This window comes from Syngnathus acus, chromosome 20 (assembly GCF_901709675.1).
Source record: "Syngnathus acus chromosome 20, fSynAcu1.2, whole genome shotgun sequence".
NCBI classification, from domain to species: Eukaryota; Metazoa; Chordata; class Actinopteri; order Syngnathiformes; family Syngnathidae; genus Syngnathus; species Syngnathus acus.
This window is the reverse complement of record NC_051104.1, coordinates 1,129,760-1,155,100: the sequence shown is the minus strand read 5'-3', so window position 1 is coordinate 1,155,100 and position 25,341 is coordinate 1,129,760. Positions and strand designations below refer to the sequence as shown.

At 44.0% G+C, this 25,341-nt stretch overlaps 1 protein-coding gene and 1 long non-coding RNA gene across 2 annotated transcripts; both read left to right on the top strand.

Moving 5' to 3' along the window:
• Window positions 1-11,334: 11,334 nt before the first annotated feature.
• Window positions 11,335-13,314, top strand: LOC119139564. Its single transcript, XR_005101373.1, has 2 exons — window positions 11,335-11,794; window positions 12,911-13,314. It is a non-coding gene; the product is annotated as an uncharacterized LOC119139564 (long non-coding RNA).
• Window positions 13,315-16,870: 3,556 nt separating this feature from the next.
• Window positions 16,871-18,387, top strand: bhlhe22 (basic helix-loop-helix family, member e22). The gene has a single exon (XM_037280341.1). The coding sequence runs from the start codon at window positions 17,040-17,042 to the stop codon at window positions 17,883-17,885; it is 846 nt and encodes a 281-aa protein (XP_037136236.1). The 5' UTR covers window positions 16,871-17,039; the 3' UTR covers window positions 17,886-18,387.
• The last annotated feature ends 6,954 nt before the right edge of the window (window positions 18,388-25,341 follow it).

Below are 25,341 nucleotides of genomic sequence, written 5' to 3'. Positions count from 1 at the left end.
CAGAAAATGTTTTTTATTTGCAAATCTCTTTGCCACCCAGAAGAAATCACGTTGACATATTTTTCTTCTTCTGAGCCGGCGGAACAAAGCAAGAATAATAAAAAGCGAGTCTGCGATGATTCCCGACAGAATCCCCTCGTCTGCTGTAAAAAAGCGGCGGGTTTTGATTTGGAGGTGACACGTTTCGGGCTTGAGTGAGTTTACGGCGAGGTTACGTCGCTGCGCACAAGCGTGGGAGAGAGATGGGGGGAGATAACAAACAGTAACGCTCAAATATTCACACAGGAGCGCCGCGCAAATTAGCGTCTCGGAGTCAGTGCATGCGGTGATCATTACGGTAAAAATATTCAACATTAGATGGCGCAGATAGTTGTTATTTGGGGGGGCTAATGAGTGATGAGACACTTTACTTTTGTTTAGTTCTCGAGGTCATTACTTTAAAATGTCAACCATCAAAGTTTGCATGTTGTTATTACTTTGAGGGCTAACGAATTAAACCCAATACCAACAATATCGTCTACATTTGAGAGTCACACATAGCAGACTTGCCAGGGAAAACAAAACAGGAGCTAGCAGAATAAAAGCAGGTAACAGTGCTAACATGAAAGCTAGCTAGCGCAAGGTAAGCGTCGCTGTTTACTTATTTAAAATGAGGCATTATTTTCTCCCAAATTTTTGCCACTGATGATTTTTTTGTGTGTCAGGCTGACTTGCTCTTCCGGTTGTTGCGACAGGCCGATTAGTTAAACACGTCATTCAGTCTTTTTGTGTTTTGGGTCTATTTGCGCGTCCCTAATGCAATTTGACTTGTTGGTTCAATTGTGTAGAAAGCAGCTTTTTGCGTCCAAGAAAAAGCTTTTAAAGTGTCACCTTGCTCTCGCCAAAAAGCCTTTTAGACAGAGTGTGAACACGACTTTTCCCAGGCGGGAATTTGATTCATTCAGGCGGGATAGTCAGCAATCGCCAGCCTTCACCACGCAAACACAATAGCTTATTCTTTCAGCTTTTAAGATATACAGGAAGACAATAGTCACATTGAGTGTTTTTGAAAGAAAAAAAAAATTAAATTGAATTAAGATTTCAAATTATTTCATTAACACAAATAAATTATAATTAAATTTTATAAACATTTTAGAACCTATTTTTATTTTTAACTGTATTTATTAAATTAAATTAAATTGCATTTTTAAATTAATTAATTTACACAAATGAATTATAATTACATTTTATAAATTTTTTAAACCCTATTGTTATTTCTAACTGTATTTATTTTAAAAAAATTACTAGAGGATCATTCATATTTAAAAAAGAAACATGACAGGCAAAAATATTTTGGTTGCTTATCATCATGGTTACTGTCGAAAATGCCAGCGTGGCAGGAAACGAACAGGGGATGAAAATTAAATTAAACCCCCCAAAAAAGAACAAGCAATAAATAATGCATGTGTGCCGTTGTCTATAGATTAAGTGTGAATATTCATTCATCGGCATGCCCTTTGGGAGCTGCATGCATATTCATGCGGTGGCGCGACACACGTGGACTCATAGCGGTAAATAAACAGTGCAAAATATGACACATGCTTATTCCTTCGAAAGACTAGCAGGCATTTATGTACGAAGAAGGTTGGACTCAAGGGAGTGACCATTCCGCCCAGCATTGCCCCATTAAGTGAAAAGTCACCAGAGCAGGGAAAGCCCATTAGCCTTGAGAAGACGACAACGAAGAAGAAGGGGGCACGGGGGGGGGAGGGGAAATGATTAGTCTGATTGGATAGAGTAGAGCTAGGTTGCTTAGGTCAGGACTAATCAACGTCAGGATAGGGAAGGTGCATAACGAGAAAGAAAAGAAAGATGCCATCAAACACATCCATTCATTTTCTAGAGAGCTTTTTCTCATTAGGGGGGTTGGCTGAGTTGGACTCAAGTTGATTTAGGGGCAAGAGGTGGGGTACACCTCTGGTTGTCTGTCAATCGTAGTAAAAAAATTGAAAAATAAAAAGTGGAAGCTTAGCTTCTCGAGCTACTGCAAGGTACCACACCATTCATTTTGAATGTGTGGTACACCTTGGACTAATAGTCATTTGAGCTAGCCTTGAGTTAGTTTCTCAAGCTACTGCAAAGTACCACACCATTCATTTTGGGACAAAAAAGGCCATCAAAGAAAACAACAAGTGCATGTTTTTAAGAATCTGGGCTAAGGCATAATTGCGCTACTTCTCGTAACTAACATGAATATTCATGGCTCCCCGAATTAGTTGTGTGGAAAATAATGAGTTTATTAGCATTTGTTTATTTGTCCATGCATAAAAACGACTAATGAGAAGGCATTAACGAGCGCGCCACTCTAGGGATTCCCTGAATTCCTTGCTTTAATTTAAAAAAAACTACTAATCATAATGAAGTAGGGTAAATGTTCAGGCGCAGACCCTCGGAAACATTGTCTCGGAGGGAAAAAAAAGTAGCAATTATAACACATACAGTGAGTTGACATTTGGGCTGCGGAGATATTTGGCCTTATCACACCCGGCGTAACGAAAGGTCAATGGGCTCCTCACCATTGACTGCTGTGAAAATGTTCCTTCAGTCTCTATTGAGGCCGCCACGGCTTGTTTTGGCAGATTACACGTCAGTTGACCTGATTTATCACCTTGATGCGGTGTGAAGTTGAAATCACAGGAGAACCGGGCAACCACGTTTATCTTTGACACTTGGTAGCAAACTTGCTAATAGCTTTAGCTAAATCTGCTATTGTGTTCATTGTTTAAATTTACAACTATATATACTGTTTTCATTTTTATTTTTGTTACACCGTATCCACAATGATGATCCAGTAAGTGAGAGCTGAGGCACGGAAGGCGCTAATGCTCGAATCTTTATGTTTAGCGGACACAGAAGCGTAACGAAAGCGTGTGAATGAAGGAGAGTGCTTCTACATAGCCTGCTGAGACGCTAACCGCCGCATTTGCACAACATCTCAAACATTTCTTTTAACGCGCACCCAATAAGCGGCAGAGGAGACGCTAAGCAGAGATGCTATGATGTTTTTCTGTAATGGCTGCCGCCCACCTGCCCCCAAACCCCCACCCGCATCCTCCTCTTCTATGCTCAGGCATGCTGTAGCAAACACGCATGGCGGCATGTTCGCACCGACTCGCTGCTCCCATCGACTGCAAGGAAAAGTGCAACCTTTCCCTTGGGCCTTAATTGTGTTCAATTTGCCAAGCTGGGCCTGAAACCATTGGAGGGTCTGGGAGTGGGGGGGCTGCAAAAGCTCTCTGACCTATTTATCAGTGCAGCTTTTTGCTTCCGTTGCCTGAATCTCAAGCAACGAACGACAAGAGCGAGCCAGCGTGACACACAAAGCGGTAAAGAGAGCGAGAGAAAAAGAGCTAACAATGGTGTATACATACAGTATGTACGCACTCTGACACTTTTACTTCAGTTATTAGAAATGTGTAAAAATATGACAACATTTTATGACATATTTTACATCAGAAATATTTATTTGCTAGCAATAGCAAATCTGACCACACAGAAAGACATTCCACGTGTTTAATATATATTTTTCCCAGTGATTATAATAAACAGTTGAAAACAATTCTTATAAATTTGAGTAATTTTACTTCACATTTTCAGAAAAACTTATTTTATTTTCAAACTAAAGGTAATAATTCATAGTGGATATTTTGCATAGTAAACTTCTGGTGAATTGTTTGACATGCCGCTGCTAGCTTAATACGAACATGATAGAACAGAATAATGACATTTCCATTCATTACAATTGAGGAAGAAGATTTGAGAAGTGCCGTATCTTGATGCACCACGCACATTACTCATGTTTTATGTTAAAAAGTGCCTTAAAACAAGCTTTCACAAAGTGCCTGGAACATCAAAATCAATTCGCTTTATTTCCTACGGGGAAACATGCTCGACTTTTCTACTGTACTTTCTATTTTTAGCACGGATGATTGTGGTTGCGTGTACACTAACACACCGCCGCCACCGTCTGCTTTTACCTTGCCTTGCCTGTAAGCGAGAGGAGGATGTCAGGCTCCATTAGCGAGCCGCCATCCGCTTGGTAACGGACGGAGGGTTCGCGGCGGGCTTGTGAATTAAGGGTCAGGCCTCGACGCAATACCGCCGTTGTCGTCTCCTTAATGAGAGCTGATGGTGAGACCAGGCACCCCCCCTCGTCCCTCTGTACCGCTACGACAGTACCATAACCACCCCCACATTACCTTCCTCATTTGCTTGGCCGTTAGCGTCAACACTAGCGGGAGGTCGTTCTAAAGCGACATGAAAAGATTTAATCAGCATGGCAGAGAATCAGAAATAGAATATACATTTTGGGACAGATCAAAAAATGCACACCTCCTCAAAATTTGTGCTCCCAGACAATGTCCCAGAATGCTCCACATTTTTTTTTAACACACAATTTCCTGAAGAATATAGAAGACAATTTTTTTGGTTTCCGCAACAATATTTGTTGTCAGTCATACTTCCGTGCGCGACCAAGTTACAACGTAGTGGCTCGGTTTGAAAATGGCCGCACAGCAGCTTTCCCGGCCACGCCCGGCGTACGCCGTACATCGCGCAGAGACCTCCTCGGAATGTCACGGAATGTCAGCTGGACACGGAGAGGAGCAGATAAGAGCTGCAGTAGCCAGGTTATCCTCCACACTCCCCCCACTTAGCCTGCTAAGACTAATGGCGAGAAATGACAAGCTGAGGGATTTGAAGCCTCTAAAGGGCCTCTGGGAGCTGATTAGTATGCACGCACACACACGCACACACACGCACACACACATACGTACAAACTTCACAATCTTCCTGACCTGCGCCGTTATACATGCGAATGTGCTGCGCAGGCATTTTCCCATTCCTTTATGGTGTCCCCTCCCAACCCCCATCGCTCTCCATCATGTATGTGCGCCCACCCCCCCGCCCGACAGAAATCTCACCCCCCCTCCCCTCCCCTGCAGTGAGCGCCAAGGGGGAGAGAAATTAATTGAAATGTGAACCACAACGCAGGAACGATTAAGTAGGCAAATTGCAGTTGTCACGTAATCGGGGGGCCGAAAAACGGTGGCCGCAGCAGATGAAGGGGGAAAAGAAGACCGATGCTGAGCTTTCCTATATCCATTTCATTCGCGTGAGTTCTTCCCAACGTGGCTCCAGCCATCCCTGCCTGAGCTTTCCAGCGTGTCACATGGAGATAAAATATTAAATGTAACACTCGAGCCGAGATGCTAACGTAGCGATCGATGTCGTAGCAATTTCATGACGCTCATCTGTCTAGCATAAATATGTGGTTGCTATAAACTGGACAAGTTAATCTTTGAAGGACCCCAAAATTGGCCAAGTAATCTTAAAATGTGCCCCAAAAAATGTCCGAAAGGTTCCACGCAAGCTATCAGCAAAGCCTTGACCGGAGGCTATCGCAGCGACCAGAAGACTCAATAAGAGTGAAGGATGCTCTTGTTGAGAACCGAGACCTTCTCGTAATAGACTCCTCCGTGCTGCGAAAATGCCATTTACGTTTCGGAGACGTGTGCTTTGGCGCCGCTTTTGCTGCCTCCACGCACACACACGCAAACACACAGATGTGAGTGCACACCGAACCGGGCCCTGATCCGTCATAATTAGACGGGATGAAAGCAATCCTGGTGACTGACAGCAATAAATCGTCAGAGCTTTCCGAGTCATCTTGAAGAAAAACCTCAAGGGTTCCTTTCCACATGTTTCACGTGTGTGTGTGTTTTTATTGTACTCATTTTTAACCGCATTTAGACAAGTGCCATGGATGCAGGAGCAGATTCAACGCGAGTTAAGTGACAAGGCAAATGTGTGTGCGTGTGAGTGTGTGTGTGTGACATATAAAACGTTTTTTGTTTTTGTTTTTTTACATTTTTTTTTTTTTTTTCCTCCTCTCCTCACCTCATTTTTCTCCCAGCCAACACTGTAAGAGCACGTCCAGCAGGATGACGGGGGCCTGCCATCTGTGCAGGTATCCTGCATGCAAGCATTCACTGTTTGTGTGTGCGCGTGTGTGTGTGTGTATTTGCGCACGTGCATTAGCCATCTATCACGACATTAATAGTAACATTTCTCCCTGACTATGTATTTCATTTTACATTTGTTATACAGAAATTGTATATTTTATTTGTATTTTTTCCTTATATTTGATCTCATACACTTTATTAGTTGGTAATCTCCATTTATTAGTATTCATTATGATGTGTGTGTATTTTTGTTAAAGTTGTTACCTCATCTCCATTTTAAAAGTAGCATTTATTATTTCTATTTAATCATTTGTATTTTATTTTCATTGGTGTATTTTAAAGAAACATATGAATGTATTTTATTATACATATTATGTACGACGTGTTAAAGCATGCAGATTTATTACATTCCATTTTTTTACTGTAGAGATTAATTTTTTTAATTTTCTCAGCAAATTTTATATTTTCTTTTAAATTTGTTATAGTGTGGGTATATAATTGTTATTTTATGTTTTTACATTTCCAGCCCTAGAAATATGACAGCGTGCACTCCTGTCCAACTTGAGCAGCAAAGATCTTAGCAGTTAGTGTGAAAGTAGCTCTGCAGACAAATGTTGCCGAAGCCGATCAATAATGCAGTTTCATTTAAATAAACATTAGCCAGGCTCCGTCTAATTGATGGAAGCTCATCTGCAATTTGTCAGCGAGCTCTTTGATGTCGCTATGAATATTTCCTTTTTGGCCAAATGAGCCCCCTCGCTCGATTAGCGGCGTATTGTGGCAGCTGCCGCCAAACCCGTCGTCCCCTCCCCCCACGCCCCTGCGTGCGTGTCCCCTACCGGTGTCGCCGTTTGCTTATCGAGAGCATGCTCGACCGTCGTCAGATTAAAATCGTTCGCCGCGCGGCGAGGACAATGAGAGGCCGTAAAACGGATGCGGACCAACATGAAAAATAGCAGGGAGGGTCTGGAATATCTGATGTATCTAATCTACATACAAGCAAACTGATCAAATGCTTGGGCAATTTCTTAAGTCGTATATCAAACACAACACGACAGGAACACAGAATCAATATCAGGGGGGGGGTTACGCCCGGGAGCGCTAACGCTAAGCGCTAGTAAACGGCAAGGAGGGATATAAAAACGCACGCGTCGTCGCAATGGCAGCTCGTGACCCAATTTCACACGGATGCATAATTCAGCCATCTTCCCAAAGAGAAACTATTTAACAAATCCGACTCGCAGCGGACTCCCGTTATGACAGATGCTGCTCGGTTTAGGCGACCTCAATAAGTCAAGTCCATCGATGCGAAACGCGCATTTATACGGTTTAAAGATTTAAGATGGTTAAAAAAAAAGGAGTTGGCAAGATGCTCCACCCCCAAAATTTAAATTCCTCACAATCTAGCACTGCTCATTTGTCTGGTATGCATAATTATCGCCTCGAAGGATCCCAGGAAAAGTGACCTAAATTGGCTGCTTGGAAGCGTCCTGTGTCTTTTCAAGAATGGCTTCTCGAGACTTTTGTGGGTCTACTCGTGACAGACACGTCTAGCAAATTTCACGTGTAGGCTCACATCTCTAGTGAGTGGGTAGCAGTCGTACAAAATCTCTTAGTTTCTTAGCAAAATGGCTGACGTTGAGTCTTCACTTTTGGGACACTCTCCAACGGCCATTGTCGCACATCTATTAACATAGATGTGCTGGTTTCAGTTCTCCCAGATACAATCAAATTAGCCAACAATCGAACAAGGCGCTTTGATAAAAATGCATATTGACCCACTTTTAAACGGCTATAATCAAATCCTAATGGTTTGTGGAATTTGCACGTTATCAGTTATCGGGATCTTCCGGACCGCCGCAAAGAAAGCATCGACGAACGTGTAAAGTGTTGCGTGATAACGACAACTCGATGGGAGTGAGTAAAGCCACGTTTAGCCGGTTAGCGTGAAGAGCTAACATCGGATTAAAGCCCATAACGAGCAGAGCGGCATCCTTATTTGGGACACCTGAAATAGGCCAGAGGCAGAGGAGCACTGGGAGGCTGCAGGGGAACCAAGGGGGGGGCCTTAAGTGTGCTATCATAGGCGTCTCTTGTGCCTGCCTGCTTTATTTGCGGCAGTCAGGTTAATGAGTCCACCAGCCCACTTGATGTTGAGAGGCCTACCACAAAGAGCCGCCTCATTAGCGCTCGCCTGGCACGCCGCGCCCAGACAAAAGCCGCATTCACACTTGCTGAATGCCTTCATGCCGCTCAATGCTGCCAGCCGCGCTGAGGGGGGGGGGGAGGCAACACCATGCCAGGCCATGCCCCCCACTCCCCGCATGCGTCCTGGACACTGGCCAGCCCTGACACGAGCCCTCCGCACCCATGTCGGGATGATAGTCTGGAACCAGGAGCGTGCACCCAAAAAAGTCTGACATGCAGACGCTCCTTAGGTGGGGCACAACAGTCAGACGCAGCACTTTAGCGTTCCGCTTTTTACGTCTCATCGTACCTCTGCAATTATGAAAGAGAGCTTGCTAACATTGATTGTTAGCTAGCTATCATGCTAACTGGGTCATGCTTACTCAGAAATACTGACATCTTACTCTTGTTTGGAAATGTATTATTCCTGTATTTTTTTCCCATCTCAACTATTTGTATTAATGGTCTATGTAATTATACACCTTTTTAAATGTGACATCATTGATTGCAAATTATTTTGTGGGCCACCAGGCGACATCTGGAAAGCCAGTTTGAGGAGCATGCTCTCAAGACATCCCATGCCTAAGACGCACCTCATGACTGATGCATGGGCAAAAGACTACAGTTCAGCGCTTCCCCGCCGGAGGGAAAATAATAAATAAATAAAATGCAATCCATTTCTCCTGAGTGGTGTGGGGGTCAGGAGGAGTTAAATATTTCCTGCATAGGCACTTGTCTATTTTTAGCTAACAGCTGAGCTGACTGCAGTGATGTCAGCGGTGGTGCTGATGGAATGCTTTGTTGTGTGTGCTGCAAATTGAGGGGTGGGAAGCGAGACGCAGGAGCCAAAATGGCCGCCGGTCGCAAAACACCCATCTCCTCAAGGTAGCGACGTTAGCATCGGGGCTAACCGAAAAAAACGCGCAAGTATGTACAGTATTTATAGTAAGCCTCAGGGTTCGTTCCCCGTGTCCCTAAAAGAGCATGGTTGCCAGGCAACCGTTATTGTTGCCATGGCGACGCATGTGTCGGCGTTAACTCAGAGGCGTAGATGCACGCTTTCATTCCGACGGTCGGCGAGTCAGTTGTTGGATGTGACGTCGCGTGAGGCGTTAGCATATTGCGCTGCATTGAATTATTGCCTGTTTGTTAAATTTTGCAAACACAATGTGGTTGTTTACTTTTTCTATGACTTTTTAGCAATACTTATTTTCAAGCGGGATGTTGCAATTTACTCCCATGCAACAATTTACTCCTATTGCAGATCAAGTTATTTCCTTTGTCAGCTTTCTGTCACGAACGCCACGGAAAAAAAAACAATAACAGCTCCAGTTGAGCTCCATCCGGCAAAGTGTAAAAGAAAAAAAAAAAAGCAGTTTTCCAAAGCGTGCAGATTGGCTAAGTCATCGGTCCGTTGGGGGATAAGAGTGCCCCCATATGCACACCAGGCATACTGAAGCGGGGTGAACACGCACAGCGATTTTTAACATCTTAACTGATTTTCAAAAGAGACTGCGGGCATGACAAGGAAAAGAAAGTATTGTTAATTATTCAACTGGATTAACATTTACCATTGTTCGCCCTGAGTGTTATGCTAAATATTTGGGGAAGGAAAACTCCTCTGATCGAACCACAGGATAATCACTCTGGATTATCTGTCATAGACATTGTTTGATTTTTTTTTTTTAATCAAAAACGGAAAACTCCAATCAGAAATCATACCACATGCCACTATCAGGCCTTTGCCGAACTTTGATCAAAATAGAGGGGAAATTATACAAGAGAGGGAGGGGAGTGGTGTTGGGGGTGGAGGTGTTGGGGTAGGTCTGTGGATGTTGCTGGATGACATTTAGCTTCACAGAGGAAAGGGAGGTGGTGCCCTACATGCACGTATGACCTCCCGCTAATGTCGGTGTGTGTGTGTGTGTAGGGGGGGGGGTATTATGGCTATCCCTGCTTCAACCACATCAAACACTGGAGGTTCGCACTTTGGCCGCTAGCCAATCACAGGGCATGTAAAGACAACTGGCAGGATGACCAGTAAGGTTTCATTGAGACATCTCAACTCCTCTTAGCTCAGCAGTACGCCACTAAAACGAGCAATTCTACACAGATGACAAAGAATATACGAGGACTGCTACATTGGCCAGGCATTTTTGGCTGCACTGCTTGTGTTCAATAAGTTGCTTAAAGGGCAACACTGAGAACATTTTTAAAATACTGTACATGGGATGATTCCCACTGGTGGGGAACGCCCGTATATAGAGCAACATTCGCTCATGATGGCTGCCTGCTTCCAAAATGGCGGAATTCCTCGCGTGTGTGTGTCTATTGTCCCGCTCCCAAACAATGCACACATGAATGGCACCGGGGCCTTTTTGCATGTGCGCGGGTCAGCGGGCCTGCCATTCGGGGTCCCCATGAAGCCCCACCACCACTCTCCTCGCTCACAATAAGCCGCACAATGGGGTCACCCCTTCTTTTGTCACTTTCTCTCTCTCTCTCACTCACACGCGCGCACGTACGCACACACACAAACACACACACGCACACACACACACGCACACACACACACACACTACTATTTGAGGGAGGAAAAAACTGCATCTATCTATTTATATCACAAAACACAGGTGTGTAGACTATCTATACTCTAGATTGGTGTTTGTGGCTGCAGAGAGTGACGTCAGCTATACTGCATGGAAGTCAATCGAGGTTGGAAGTGGAAAAAAAGAACAATGCCCAAATAAGGAGATGTGGGGGCGTGGCCTAAAACACGTACTGGAGGGATGCAATCGATTCAGACTTATCCCATCAGTTTGCAGAGGATAAAGAATACATGCCTGAGTACTGTTGTATATTGTCTGTCTACATGTATCGCTGCAGTTTGTGTTCAGATATTTGTTGTTTAAAATGTTAATAACAGTGCCGGATATATGCTAATTGTTAGCTCATGCAGCTATGAAAAGTCCCATTGTATGTTAGCCTTAAGTTAACGCGTAATTCTTTTACTGTATGTTTATACTGATGAACGACAACTGAGTAGCAATAGACAGTGTAACGGCTTTTTTTTTAAAAGAAAATTTATAAATTACACCTGCGGTACTGCTCTTGGACTCCACAGTGTAAACTGCAACTATAGTAGTACCTGATTTTGTGTGTGTGTGTGCTACAATTTGCATACGATGCGATCAAGTGCAGCCCATTAATGGAGCCCTGGAAGCTTTTAAAGATGATTAATTGCAACCAGTCCCTGCATAATTCATAATTACCAGACTGCACTAAAACACATATATAAAAAAATAAGGGGACATCAAATAAAACGCGCGGTGTGCATTGTGTGAGGGTGACTGTGACGAAAGAGAGGGAGATAGAGAGACACTAATGGAGGGAGGGAAGAGGAAGAGGAGGAGGAGGGAGGGAGGGAGCACTCATTGGGATGCACACGACGACCTGCCCTCTTTCAGGCAGCAGCCATGCTTTGCAGCACTGCTCTCGCGCTCACCGGGAGCTTCAATATACACCGCCGGGAATACATATTTTAGCCTGCAGTAATGCTCGTAACACTGGTGCAAACGGACGGATAACGCGCCGACGCCGCTTTGGTGAGTATTCGCATCATCGTTTGCCGCTTTTATGCCGAGCCAAGCCAAGCCATCGCGGTGCGCATGTGCTGCACTTGCCATTGTTATTGCGGTACGATAGCACAAATAGAGCCGGTTGGCTTCGTAGCGATGACGCCGATAAATGTGGAAGGACGATCAAGATAAAGGGAGCTTCGTAGCGGAGGAACTCCGGACGGGGCGGGGGGAGGGCGGGAGAGAGCGGAGAACACAGCCGGGAGCAGGTGAAGGGAGAGCGGCTATACGATGGGACGAGATGCCCGCCCCCCCCTTCTGCCACTTGCTCAAGCCTCCCCCGGTTCTCAAGTGGACGTCTTAAAATGGCGTTGCCCTTTGTTTGTGCACCCCCCCCCTCCCTGCCCGCCCTCCACACGCGCACGCACGCACGCACAAACGCATTACCATTACGTACTGTTTTTTTTTCACATTTACTAGTTATGAGACATTAAGCCGAAGCAGATGCCTCTACTGCTTTAATAAAAAAAGTATACATTTTTCAAATTTAAAATTTAAATGACAAAAACAAATTATATGTGGGGGGGGGGAATGCAGCAAGATTGCGCATGCGCACGAGTGAGGCGTTAACTATTAGTGCGTGCTTGTGTGCTTTTTTCCCCTGGTGGAATAGAGCAATGTTGCGTAACAGGCACACGGGCATTTTTTTGGTGGGGGGCTGACACGCACGCTCACATTCAGATGCACCCGGACGCTCACGCTCGCGCACACTTCACACGCACGCACGCACACGCGACTCTGGGGGGGGACGTCCATCCTCGTCGTCATTTTAGAATTTCAAGGACACAGGGGTGATAGCTGGTGGATGCTGGGTAATATAGAGAACATCTGTTTGCCTAGTGACGTCATCCCCCCCCATAAAACCACCACCACCAAAGTCTTCATTCTCTCCTCCTCCCATTATCCCAATCCTCTCTTGCGCTGAAGGCAGATGCCTCATTTGTTTAGCCGAAGAGTGGCGATTTAATCCCAAAGTCAGAAAGGAAAAAGGAGTTCAACACGATTCGCATCTGGACGAGACCAAGATTCTTTTGTGTGTGTGTTGATTTTGTTGTCCTTGCTTTTGTTTTTTTCCCCCTCTAGTTGCAACCTGAAGAGGCTGGACTTTTACACTTTGAACGGATCTTTTTCTTCGACATTTTCTTCTAGGATTCAAGCAGCAAGATTTATGCATTTTTGGATTAGAGTCCCTGTCGAATGGAATGCAGCAAGAGGATCGTGCGCGCGCGCACACACGCGCGCACACACACACACACACACACACACACACACACACACACACACACACACACACACACACACACACACACACACACACACACACATCCGGTCTGCGGGTTGCGTCTCTCCGTGTTCACAGCGGACCTTGATTTAATGTCTTACAATTAAGGCACGCGGTGAATGCCAAGAGATGATCCTCCTGGTCTTCTATCGGAATTTATTCATGTCTTGTACCGTCTAATTCAAATAAATATGTTTAAAAAGCAGTTTTTTTTCCTGTGGGTGTGCGCGCGTTGTGTGGAAAGGGAGCTGTCCGTTATATGTGGTGCTGAAATTTGAGCCTTTTGTTTCACTCAGCATAAATGCCGACACTCTCCACTCATTTATGCTCATATTGCAACGCAACTCAGCGTTCCACATACGTTAAGAAATCTTATTTAGCATGTATTGCAAGAATTTAACACACGCAATACTATAATAGTTTTGTCGTTTTGAAAAAAGTAATTGCCTTTAAATTAACGAGTCATTAGAAATTCGCAGTGATATGCAAATTTAAATCCAGGGTGTGTAAATTAATTTAAGTGACGCTTAAATATGTGGTAAAATAAAGTCGTGGAGGGGAAAAAAGGGTCTGACATGATTTGGTCTCAGCGCGCTACCTGGTGGCAATACCAGGCATTGCAGCATTCAGGGGGTCTTCAAAAGGGGAAGTGAGGAGCACACCCAAATAAAAAGTTACAAAAAGGATTACGAGAATAAAGTCGCAATGTTAGAGCTAAATATTTTCTGCGATTTTGAAATAGCTGAATACAATTATATAATTTGGAGGCGAAAGATATGAATCAGAATGTTGCAAAAATTAACTGAATGTTAGGTTAAAGCCAGAAATAAGAGGAAAAGAAATTGCATTTCAATGTGTAATATTACGTGAATTATTTTTCTTTCAAGGGAAAATGAAGCACAATATAATATTTAAGTAAAAAATGCAATATTATTAGATTTTTTTTCAAAAAGAAAGCAAGCACACACGTGCATGTTGGTTCTTCGTGTTAATTTAAGAAAGCCAACCAATGGCTCATGGACGGTATATTGGGCCCTACTGCATTTGATGTGCCCTGTGGTGCAATTCTAAAACTAAAAAAAAGCTCAAACAACAATAATTGACCTTGCATCAGATTTAGACAAGAATTCATAATTTAGTCAATTAAAAAAAGTTCCCCATCCCCATTATAAGCAATGACCCCTCCCTTAATTAATGTGTGCAGGGAAAGTTCATCCAATCACGTCTTCCCTCAACTAATTTTCTGTTTATTTCCTTCAATTAAGAAAACAATCAACAGACATAGCAGAACATGGTGTCTGAGGGAAAACAATTACACTTCAATTAAAATCCAAACCATTAAGAGGATGGGGGGTGGGAAACTACGAATAGCAGAAACGTTACAAGAATATCAAATAAAGGGATTTTATGATGCTGCGTCACAATGACGCAATATGATAGTTTTGCCCCGTGTAAAAAAAACTGTCCAGGTCTCAGGCGGGGAAGTGCATTTTCCTACAGTAAGTCTATAGCGCTATTCTGTGGCAGGAAGTGTTCATTACAACAAACTAAACAATTTTGAGACGTCACTACTAGGGGTGTTACGATTCAATCAATATAATGCTCTACGATTTGTTGGCATCGATGCTAAACGTAAACATCGATCTATATCGCCTGTTTTTGACCTCGGACATTAGACGCGACTTTATTTTGAAATCCAGTTCATTGTTGCTTGCTTCCTCTTTCCGGGAGCAGTGCGCGGCGTGTTGTGCTGTGAGCAGAGCAGGCACGTGAAAGGGGAGCCGACAACTACGCGGCTCCTGGGCTGGTGCTATGGCTAGTGTCCAAGAAGACATTTGGATTAGAACATATGGTCAAGGTGTAATGTTTACTACATTCATTATAAAGAACTTATTTTTGTTTTGTAATTAAATAGTTCAGTAATGCACTTTAAAGTTAATGGTATTACAAAAAAAGAAAGAATATTCATTTTTCTTTACTTACTTATATGAGAAAAAATATAGGAATTTGATAAAGTTCAGTGTTAAAATAAGCACTTTGTATACTACAATACTCTTGTAATTTCCTAAATAAAGAGTTTGCAGTACCTTGTTGATTTTGCGTATGAATTGTTATAAATCAGGATATTGTTCTATATCGATCGTAGAGCACTATATCGTGATGTATCGTGAATGAATCACAGCAGGCTTTAAGATATCGGCAAATATCGTATCGAGACTCTTTGTTTCGATATGATATCGTATCGTGACAAAACCCGCGATTTACACCCCTAGTCACTACATTACAGCACGAAAACTGTCAAGAGATACTACAGAATGAATGAGAATGTGAGTATGGCGCTCCCGTGTGGACAAAAGTAGTGCCTACAACTCACATTTTTAAAGAAATTGAGAGCTAGAGTTATAGTGTTTGTGCCAAAAATACAAAACGAATGCTATACAGTAACATTTTGAAAGACAAATTGAGATAATTGTGCTAAGATTAAATTTTTATTATGAAAATTGACATAACCTCAAGGGGCGGACCTGGGGAGGGGTATAGAGCGGTTTGAATCAACTCTAATTTTGCGGTGAAAAGTCCAAATCTTGCAAGGGATAGTGGCTTGATAGCAGCGAAGGAGTTACGATGTGAACAGAGGAAGTCTCGGGAACACCTTCATGGCCAATCGACTCGGCCTAATGAGACAAGATGGGGCCGGGGCGCGGTGCGGCGCCCATTATGGCCTCAGTCTGTCAGCACTTTGGTAATGAGGACGGCGCGGCGGCTGGACAGCCAGCGAACATGAATATACATTAGCTTGACATGACGCAAATTTACTCAATGTGACCTCATACCAGGGTCGACTTCAATGTAGCTTGAAAGCGCCCCCCCCCCCCCACAATAAATTAATCTGTTCCAAGGTCAGCATCATAACACACGTAACATATGCGAGCTACCGCTTCTTCTTCCCCAAATACAGAGATTGTCAAACAAAGACGTCCTACTTCCTTGACAAAAGCCCGACTGTTCATTGGCAAAATGTTTGAAACCGCTTGTCACCGCTAGGAGGCGCGATTACTCTCCATACAAGAAGAGCCACTCTGAGGCCGCGAGGAAAAGAAAGTCAGGAAAAGCCAACTAGAACATTTCAACTTCATTTGAGTTTAATCAGAGGTGGCTATTTAACTTGATTTTGAATGTGATTAATGTTAAACAGATGCATTCCACTCAGGGGGTGTACATGCTTTTTCAAAAATGTTCCCCTCCAACTGAGTTTTACAGTTTTTAAGTCCCGTTAATGGTGGACAGGGACAGTCTAAAATCATAGCTTACCTTTCACAACGGAGCAAGGGTTCCATATTTATCGTTCTATTCATTTATCATCTCAATCCAGATGAGTTGTAGGAAACGTTACAGTCCACAAGATGGCAGAAGAAGCACGGGTGTGTTTTTAGTACAATCGCGTCGTGGGAATACTGAGTTAAGCGTAACAATAGAAAAGTCTACAAACACACGCTGGGATGTAGATTTTGAACCCCACGTTAATAGAAATCAAAAACGCATTGTTTGTTTGCTTGATTTTGGTGGGTGTTTCAGCGCGAACATCAAGTTTTATAGTCGGAATGATGTGTGGCTTGAAAACAACATCCGAAGGGCTCAAGTGTGTAAGTGGCGTTAATTAAAACGTTAAGATGCCTTCGTAGGTGGGGTGGCAGGGGTGGGGGGTCCCAATGGACGGATCCTTTTTAATAACCCGCCTCCGGATAATAATGAACAAACGAGGACGAGAGAGGGAGAGGAAGGAAGAGAAGGCGCAAGAGCGCGAGAGTCTCCTCCTCTTCCTCAGCATCTCCGCTGACAAGTGTGACAGCGTCAAACTCGCAGAGGGCAACGCCAGGGCGAGACGTGTTGTCAAGAGTTACCCCCCTTCCCCTCCCACCGAGGCGCGCCATGGACCGGAGGCTCAACTTGAGCGGCGACATCTTCCACAAAACTCTGAGCGCCGTGTCGAGCAAGAAGATGCACGATCCGTACCGGGGTGGCGCGGAGCTGCCGACCCGCGAGCGCCAATCGTCGCCGGGCATGGGCTGCTTCGAACGTGGCGACGCGGACCCCATGCAGCCGGGAGGACTGGCCGGGGTGCGGGCGGCGGCTCTGGGTTTGCCCACCGGCTCGCTGTGCGTCAAGTACGGCGAGAACGCGTCCGCGGCCGCAGCGGCGGCGGAGAGCAGCGGGGGCGAGCAGAGTCTGGACGACGACAGCGACGGCCGCTCATGCAGCGACATGCTGTTGCTGGCCGACCGCAAGGGTAAACCAGAGGGCGGCAAGAAGAGCAAAGAGCAGAAGATGTTGCGGCTCAACATCAACGCCCGCGAGCGGAGGCGCATGCACGACCTGAACGACGCGCTGGACGAGCTCCGCGGCGTCATCCCTTACGCGCACAGCCCGTCCGTGCGTAAACTCTCCAAGATCGCCACTCTGCTACTGGCCAAGAACTACATCCTCATGCAGGCGCAGGCGCTGGAGGAGATGCGCCGGCTGGTGGCCTACCTCAACCAGGGCCAGGCCATCTCCGCGGCGGCCATCCCGGGCACGACCGCGTTGGCAGCGCCGCCCGGCCTTGGCACCTACGAGCCGCCGCCTCCGCCGCCACCCGGCTACCCCGCCTTCCCCTCCACTGCAGCCGGGTTGGCCGCCGCGGCAGCTGCCGCAGCTACGTCCTCCTGCCCCAACAAGTGCGCCCTTTTCAACACGGCCGCGTCCAGTCTGTGCAAACAGTGCACTGACAAGCCTTAACCCGGCCCGGACAAAGGTTAGAGACTCCATACCGACACTTTTCTAATATTTACAGTCAATACTTGATCGTGTACATAAAGTCGTCCTTTAAGTGCTGGCGTGAATGACTACATCGGACCTCTACGTGGAGATTTTTTTTATTTTTTTTGGCAGGGACCTGACAACTTTTTACCCCACTTTTGAGGGGGATCGAACCTGCAGCTTCCCCCTTTTTGAAATTTTGTTTTCTCTGTGGAATGTTACAATTCAGTCTGATGTTTATGTTTATTATGTTGCAGAGACACTGTGAAAACTATTCAATGTGTCTTTTTTTGGGAGGGGGGGTAATTTATTCATGTCCAATGCACTTGCTGGTCTTTTTTTTAATTTGTTACATTTTAATAGATCAGACGGTTGTCAGGTCGGGTTGTGTAGATAGACTCGAGTTATTCTATGAGCAGAGGGCCCGTTTGTATGTATCTGAGTGTTGGGAAAAAGATTTATTAAAATATTTTGAACAGCAGACAAGAGCCAAATGTTCATTCCTTGCCTCAAGATAGAGTAAACAGGTTATTTAACGTGGAATTTGTTTCTAAAAATCGATTCATTGATTTATTTGGCTTTAGAAAACAACATTTTTAAATTCTTCAAATTGTTTGGAAATGAAAAAAATATTTTTGCTGAGGGAAGGGGGAAAAAAAGAGATGATCGGAAAAAACAATTTCAGGACCAGACAGAGAATTGATAACAGGAACCAAGTGTAAATGTGCTGATTTCAAAATCTTATTCTCACGAATGTGGCATAATTGTGTTAACAAAAAGGGGCTTTGTGTTTATGATGAGCACTTTGGACATGAGAGCCCACCGCTGTGTCCCACTTCATCCTGTCATGCTCCCTCATCTTCCTTTGGGAAAACAAGATTTTTTTAATCAAACTAAAAATAACACACATTATTACTCAAACGTTAAAAAAAATAGACATTTTAAAATGACAGAAGCGTTTAATAACCCGTAGCAATATTCATATTAGCCCGGAAGCGACAATTGATTCCCTCGGGGAGAGAGCTGGAGTCATAAGTGTGAATTTGTGTGAGTGCGCTTGTGTGTTACTTCATTCGCATAAATGCATTTTTGTATGTGTGTGAGTGTGAGTGTGTGTGTGTGTGTGTGTGTGTATGTGTGTGTGTTGGTAGCAGATTCCGTTTGGCCCTGAACAAGTAGGAAGGCCTAAAAACAAGGCAGAGGTTTTATTCCTAAGAAAAAAAAGCACAATTCATATGACTGTAAGAAAAATAATACTTGACTTTAATGCAGTAAAATAAAACTTAATAACAAATTTTTACAAACGCTTGTAAGCAAAACTGACATGGACATATTTTGGAAAACAAGCCTGATAAAATAAAGGCCAATACCCAACATAAGTGCCCGAGACCTAGTGCGAAAAAAAATTATCTGAAGGATGAGTAAAGTCACAATATTATGAGGAAAAATTGCGGATTTCCCAGATTTAAGTTGTTTTGTACATTACAAGAAAAAAAGTAATTCACGATTTAATTTACAACACAAGTTTTATTTAAGTTATTTTTAAAAAACTTTTTAAGGTTTAGTATAAAACTATTCACCTTCCGGAAATGTTCTTTTTTTCCTTCTTTCAAGCAGCACATATTTTATACTGCTGTGTTTGTATTAACGAAACAAACAAAAGAACCGCAAATTAGATTAAATTATGATTACATTACAAAAATGTTTGTTGGCCTGATAATAAAACTCAATAGACAACACAAGTTACCCAAACTAAGCGCTTTTTTTTTATACCCACCATAAAAATGTCCAATTTACTTTATCCTATTGGTAAAGGCAAAAATGCTGATAAAGTCTGAATCTACACAAGCGCATGAAATTGAAACATCCTATCAGTGATGAGGGACATTCTGGCTGCGTGGCAGCGGGGAAAATAGCAATCCAAAGATATATGATCAACAGAAATACGTGATGGCATGGTTCAGGTGCCAAATCAGTCACACTGAGCACTAAGTCATCGCATGACAACAAAGTGATAGGCGTACATTGTGTTACCTCATAAAAACACAAGTCAAGCGAATACATGTTGCTTGGGTTCAATACGCGGCCGTCTTTTGATCGGGTATTCATATTTCCGCTTGACGCTTCTATAGCTTCTGCTATCATGTGAACAAGATGTCAGGAAAAGCCTACTAGATCACCAGAACTTTATTTTAGACTTCTAAATTGCTGCTTAAATCACTCCCATCAGGAATACCTGGCACTTCAAGAGGGGTGTGTAGACTATTTATACCCATTTTACTTTCTATCATACTATTTTTGTGATGCAGACGGGCCTTTAATTAGCCACATCTCGTTAACTTTGGGTGGCTCACTTTAGCGTCGCCATCATTTATGTACCCGTTCAAGACAATTGATGTAGTTATCAGTCCAAATGTGTTTTCATAATGAGTGACTAATTTATTAATATGTGAGGTCAGGTAAACATATGGTGTTTATCTCGGTTGGGGGGGTACGATAATGCTTCGTGGGAAATACAATTGTTGGATAACATGTCAGAATATTCCATCTGCAGCCATATTAATCAGATTAAAATCCCCTAATCCCCTCCTCCTTATTTACTCTTTGTACCGTAATCGGATGTGCTTTTATTGCGGCAGGATTAAAACGGGTCAAAGCAGTCATTTGTGAGGTCAAAAACAACACGTTGGAGTGGGGGAAAACAAAAACACCATAAAAAGTTGTTAAAAAAAAAAAGAATTGCTTAGTCCGACTATGTACAGGAGCATGAGTAGGGAGCGTGGGGGAAGGGGAGGGGGGGGGGCACGCGTGTCACATTGCCTGATCAATATGCAGATGGCAACCTGCTCAGAGTTCATTAATGCTGAAGCGAGGTGGATTTCATCTCCTGTCTGTGATGTTCATTAACTCCAACCTCCGCGTTGAAATAAAGACACGATGATGACACAATAACAGTGGGACGTGCTCACACACATACACGCGCACACACACACGTGGCCTGACCAATAGCGAGCAGAGAGCCGCAACGTATCCGAGGCCGTGTGATGTTATGACGCCGACGGGGTCTTGTTTACATGTTCAAAAGTGCTCATCAACTGATCGCCCGACACGTTTTTGATTAGAATGTAATCTCCAGATTAAGACGCGTTACGGACAAGGTCGATAACGCTGTGAAAGGACAAATAAAAAAAGACAAATAAGTGCTCATAGAACACGAGAACCATTTTAGTCATTCTTTGTTTTAGCCGTCAGATTATTCGTTTCCATGTATGGTCATGGAACGTGTTAAACTGTATTTAGCTATTAAACAATAAGTAGCTTTATCTTCTAGCTGCGACATCCCCTGCAAGATTAAAATGAATTCATACTTAGCTTTACAGATGCCACCAGATGTTTTTGGCGCCTTTTTCAATCTGTAAAATATTTCTTTCTGCATTTTACAAAACCAATCGCAGTTTTTTTTTTACAATTTTACCTGAACGTAGTATGAAAGGCCGGTCGTGGTTTAGTGTATCCTAGCTTAGCTGGCTAGCGGCGGCTCCGTTGTAGCGTCGTGGTCGCGGGGCTTTAACAGCCATTAATGCCAAGCACGGGGGAAGGCGGGCCAGGCCAAGCGGAACCGCGGCGGTCCCGTGTCCTTGGCTGCTCGTCGGCCTTCACCTCGCACCCCACCCCGCGCACCCCGCACGGTGAATTTTATGGCTAATTTCCGGCAATTTATCCTGGCACTTTTCCGAAGAGACATTCCTGCGGGAATAATGTGCATAATTTGCATAAATCATTCTGATAGAACGCATATCAGCGTGCATGGCTCCACCCCTCCTCCCCGTACACACTCCTTGTCTGATGCGCCGGCATTTACTTTGTAATCAAAACTGACTCCAATGCACGCAAGGGGGGGGGGGGGGGTCACGGTTTTGACGAGTAATTATAATGAATGCAGAGTTTTTTAGACATAACAATGACTCTATCCTCTCCAAAAATGGGGGGGGGGGGTGTCAAATCAACAACCTGATATCGGTGCCTTATTTCAATGGATCAGGTATCATAAAGACCGCCAATACCAACCACCGATCCTTAAAATGCCCTCTTGTGATTTTTCTACAACCAGGAAGTAAATAAGCACAGCTGTGTGAATCGTATCTTTTGCTATTATTTCAGATGCAATGTTTACTTACGGTTCATTATTAGTGTGTTTATTTTATTTTATAATTTGTAGCAGCCATCTCCAGCAGTATCGCCGCTGACAAGTGGACAGCTGTCGGCCGGGTAGACGTTAATCACAATAATACAGGGCGGGCTAATCAAGACTCGGTGATGGTGTGCTAAATGACACGCCCCGACGTACGCGGCCGAACCAGTCGCTCGTAGAGGGATTCACGCGAGAGCCCCCCGTCGGAGAGGGCAGGCGATGATGATGATGATGAGGCGGGTGCACAGCCATCCAGACAATAATTACTCTTTGACTTCGCTCGCATTAGGAGTCAGTCAAAGCAGATTAATTTCGACTGATAGCATTGGTACCTCCTAAATGCAGATTCTCCTAATAAGAGTGAAATTGCAGAGAGCGGCCCGCCACTTTGTTGGCCTTACGCGAAGAGACAAGGTCTTATTCTTTTGCATAAATCACAGCGCGCTCCGTGATACCCCGTTGTCGCCTCCGGAATAGCGCCGGCGACATTAACGCGTCTCGTCTGATGCCGTCGCCGGCCGGGGCCCCTCTTGCTAAATACCACGAGACCCCGAGAATTAGCCCGAGCGCGGAGGACGGCATCTGTTTGTGTGCTTGTGCCGAGCAAACAAGGCAATTTGCAGCACGCTGAGGGAGCGGCTAATAAACGCTAACGTATTCCCCCCCACGTCTTGCTACACCTGCCGTGCACGTTTGTTAGCGCGCTAATGCTAGTGGATTTCTATTACAGATGTTTCTTTTGGAATAGACCAGTGGCAGTGTCGTTGAGACTATCGGCGGGTTAGCTAAGATTACTTTTGATTTGAAATCAAAAGTATCAATCCTTTCCTCGGGGGCCGAATCCCTACATGTTTTCCATGTTTCCCTCGTTAAACAGACCTGATTCAAATGACCAGTTCATCCTCACGTTCTGCAGGAGCCTGATTAATTGAATCAGGTGTGTTTAACGAGGGAAACTTGGAAAACATGTCGGGATTCAGCCCCCGAGGAAAGGAGTTTGACATCCCTGTTTAAACCATCAAAAGACCTGTTATAAATTACAATTTGTACTAACTAGCGGGGGAAGAGAATGACAACTAAAAGTGATGGACATTACATGGCGTAGCATCAAAAATGTTCCATGTTCATCTTTAAAGAAACCTACGGGCCATTGTTGACTTGCCTGCAAACAGCAGCTCACTATGATCTACTAGCCAAAGTGACACCCAGTGACAACGCTCAGCAGACCAAACACAAAATGGCCGCCCAGTGCCAAAGCCCATCTTGGCTTTCACTTCATATCACACCAAAGCTCCTGGCTGGGAGCCTTTCCAGTGAATCCACAGATTAAAAATAAACCCACAAAGGTGTTATTCAACTTTTCTTGATTATATTACCCTCATCTAGGACTATGAATCGTGGGTAATTTACTGGTCAGCGCTTTCAAGGTCACGTAGCTGGCAGAGCGAGAGACGCGCCCCGACTTGTCATCGTTTTGAGCCTGGCAGCCAAAGAACATGATGGAATCAAATAATGAGAGTGCAAAAGGCAGAGATGAGCACGACTTAGCGCCTTGATGAGGCTAATTAAAACATGCCAGGACACGGGGAGGGCCCCGCCAAGGATCAGCGGGTGCTAATGGGTACCCCATAGGCCCGTCGATTTTACATCGAAATGATGATGTCATGGAAACGTAGCGCCCATTGGAGAAACCCAAGAAAAGATTGGCTGTGTCAGCAAATTGAAATTGGGCCCAATTCAATTACACTAAAGACTTTTTGCACAATAAAAACATTTAATTATTGGACGATTAACGGGACGGCTCTGTGGTTGAAGGTCACATTAGCTATGATGCGATTGGCTAACGTCCTTTAATGAGAAACCAGACTGCTTCTCATTTCTGATGCTCACGAGATGTTTAGTCATGGCCTCTAGGGTGCATTTATTAAATCTCTTGCGACATTAGCGTTGTATAAAAAAAATATCGTATGAAATATTTTATCATAAATTGTGTTTACATTGTTGTGGACATGAGTGAACTTATAAAACATACATTTCCCAATTCGAATAGTTAGGAAAACAAAGGGCCACAATTTGTTAGCATAATTAGCACAATAAACATCAGCTAGCATAGAATGCTAACAAACGCTAACATCTTACATCACAAGACATTTTAGCAACAATTTCATTCCGCATAACATGAATTTACTTTCGCGTCCGTCCGTCTGCCGGCTAGCGTAAGCGGCACTGACAATTTGTGTGTTTAACTGAGCTTCAGTTCCAACATCCAACCTGCCTTATGGTGCAGAAAAAAAAGCCACGGTGTGGATATGACAACGCTGATCGGCTATAAAAGCACTTAACGACCCCGTCGCTCACCTCCTCGACTGTCGCTTACGGCTCTACTTAACACTTCGTCACCTCCTCAAGCCGCCAGACAAATGAAATCTCTTGAAGACGCTGCCGCTTGAGGATCAACCAGTCACGAAATTGAGACTTGTTTTATGTAAAAGAAAAAAATACAATATTATATTGCAATATTATGACTTTTACTTTAAAATTATTCAAGTAAGATTGCAACATGTTTTTCCTCATAAAATTGACTTTACTCAAAAAATTGGAAACCTCTCGCATTGTTATGACATTTTACAAAAAAATCTCATTAATTTTAGTATAATTATATTTAACCCAAAAAAGTTACAATTTCTGATTTTGAGCATTTCCTTAAACTTTATTCTCCTATCAATAATTAACTTGAACATTATCCATTATTCCTTTTTAGTAAGACTGGTGGGCAAACAAATTCTCAAAAAAATATCTATTGTTGGAAGACTACAACTTTGTTTTTCTGTCAAATGCCTCATTCTGCGACGGTGAGATGAAAGTGTGCAGTGCGAAATGGCAACAACGAGAAATTTAGTCCGCCGCTCACTGCGGGTTTGTTTGATCTGTCACATTTTTAATGACCTTTCCGGAGGCGACCCCCCGAATTTGCATGCTGGCGTAATGAAAAAATGTAGGAGCGGAGCATATTTCAGTAGGCCTGTCAAACTCACTCCCACCCCTCGCCAGAGCCTTCAGGAACTTCATTCCCGCCGACGTCTGTTCTCGAGGCCGAGTGGGACAAAATCAGTGTTTGGACGCATTTACAGAAAGAGTTGTTTTTTTTTTTGCCTTGAAAGTAAAGTTCACGCACGCACGCACGCACGCACACACGCACGCACGCACGCACGCACGCACGCACGCACGCACGCACGCACACAC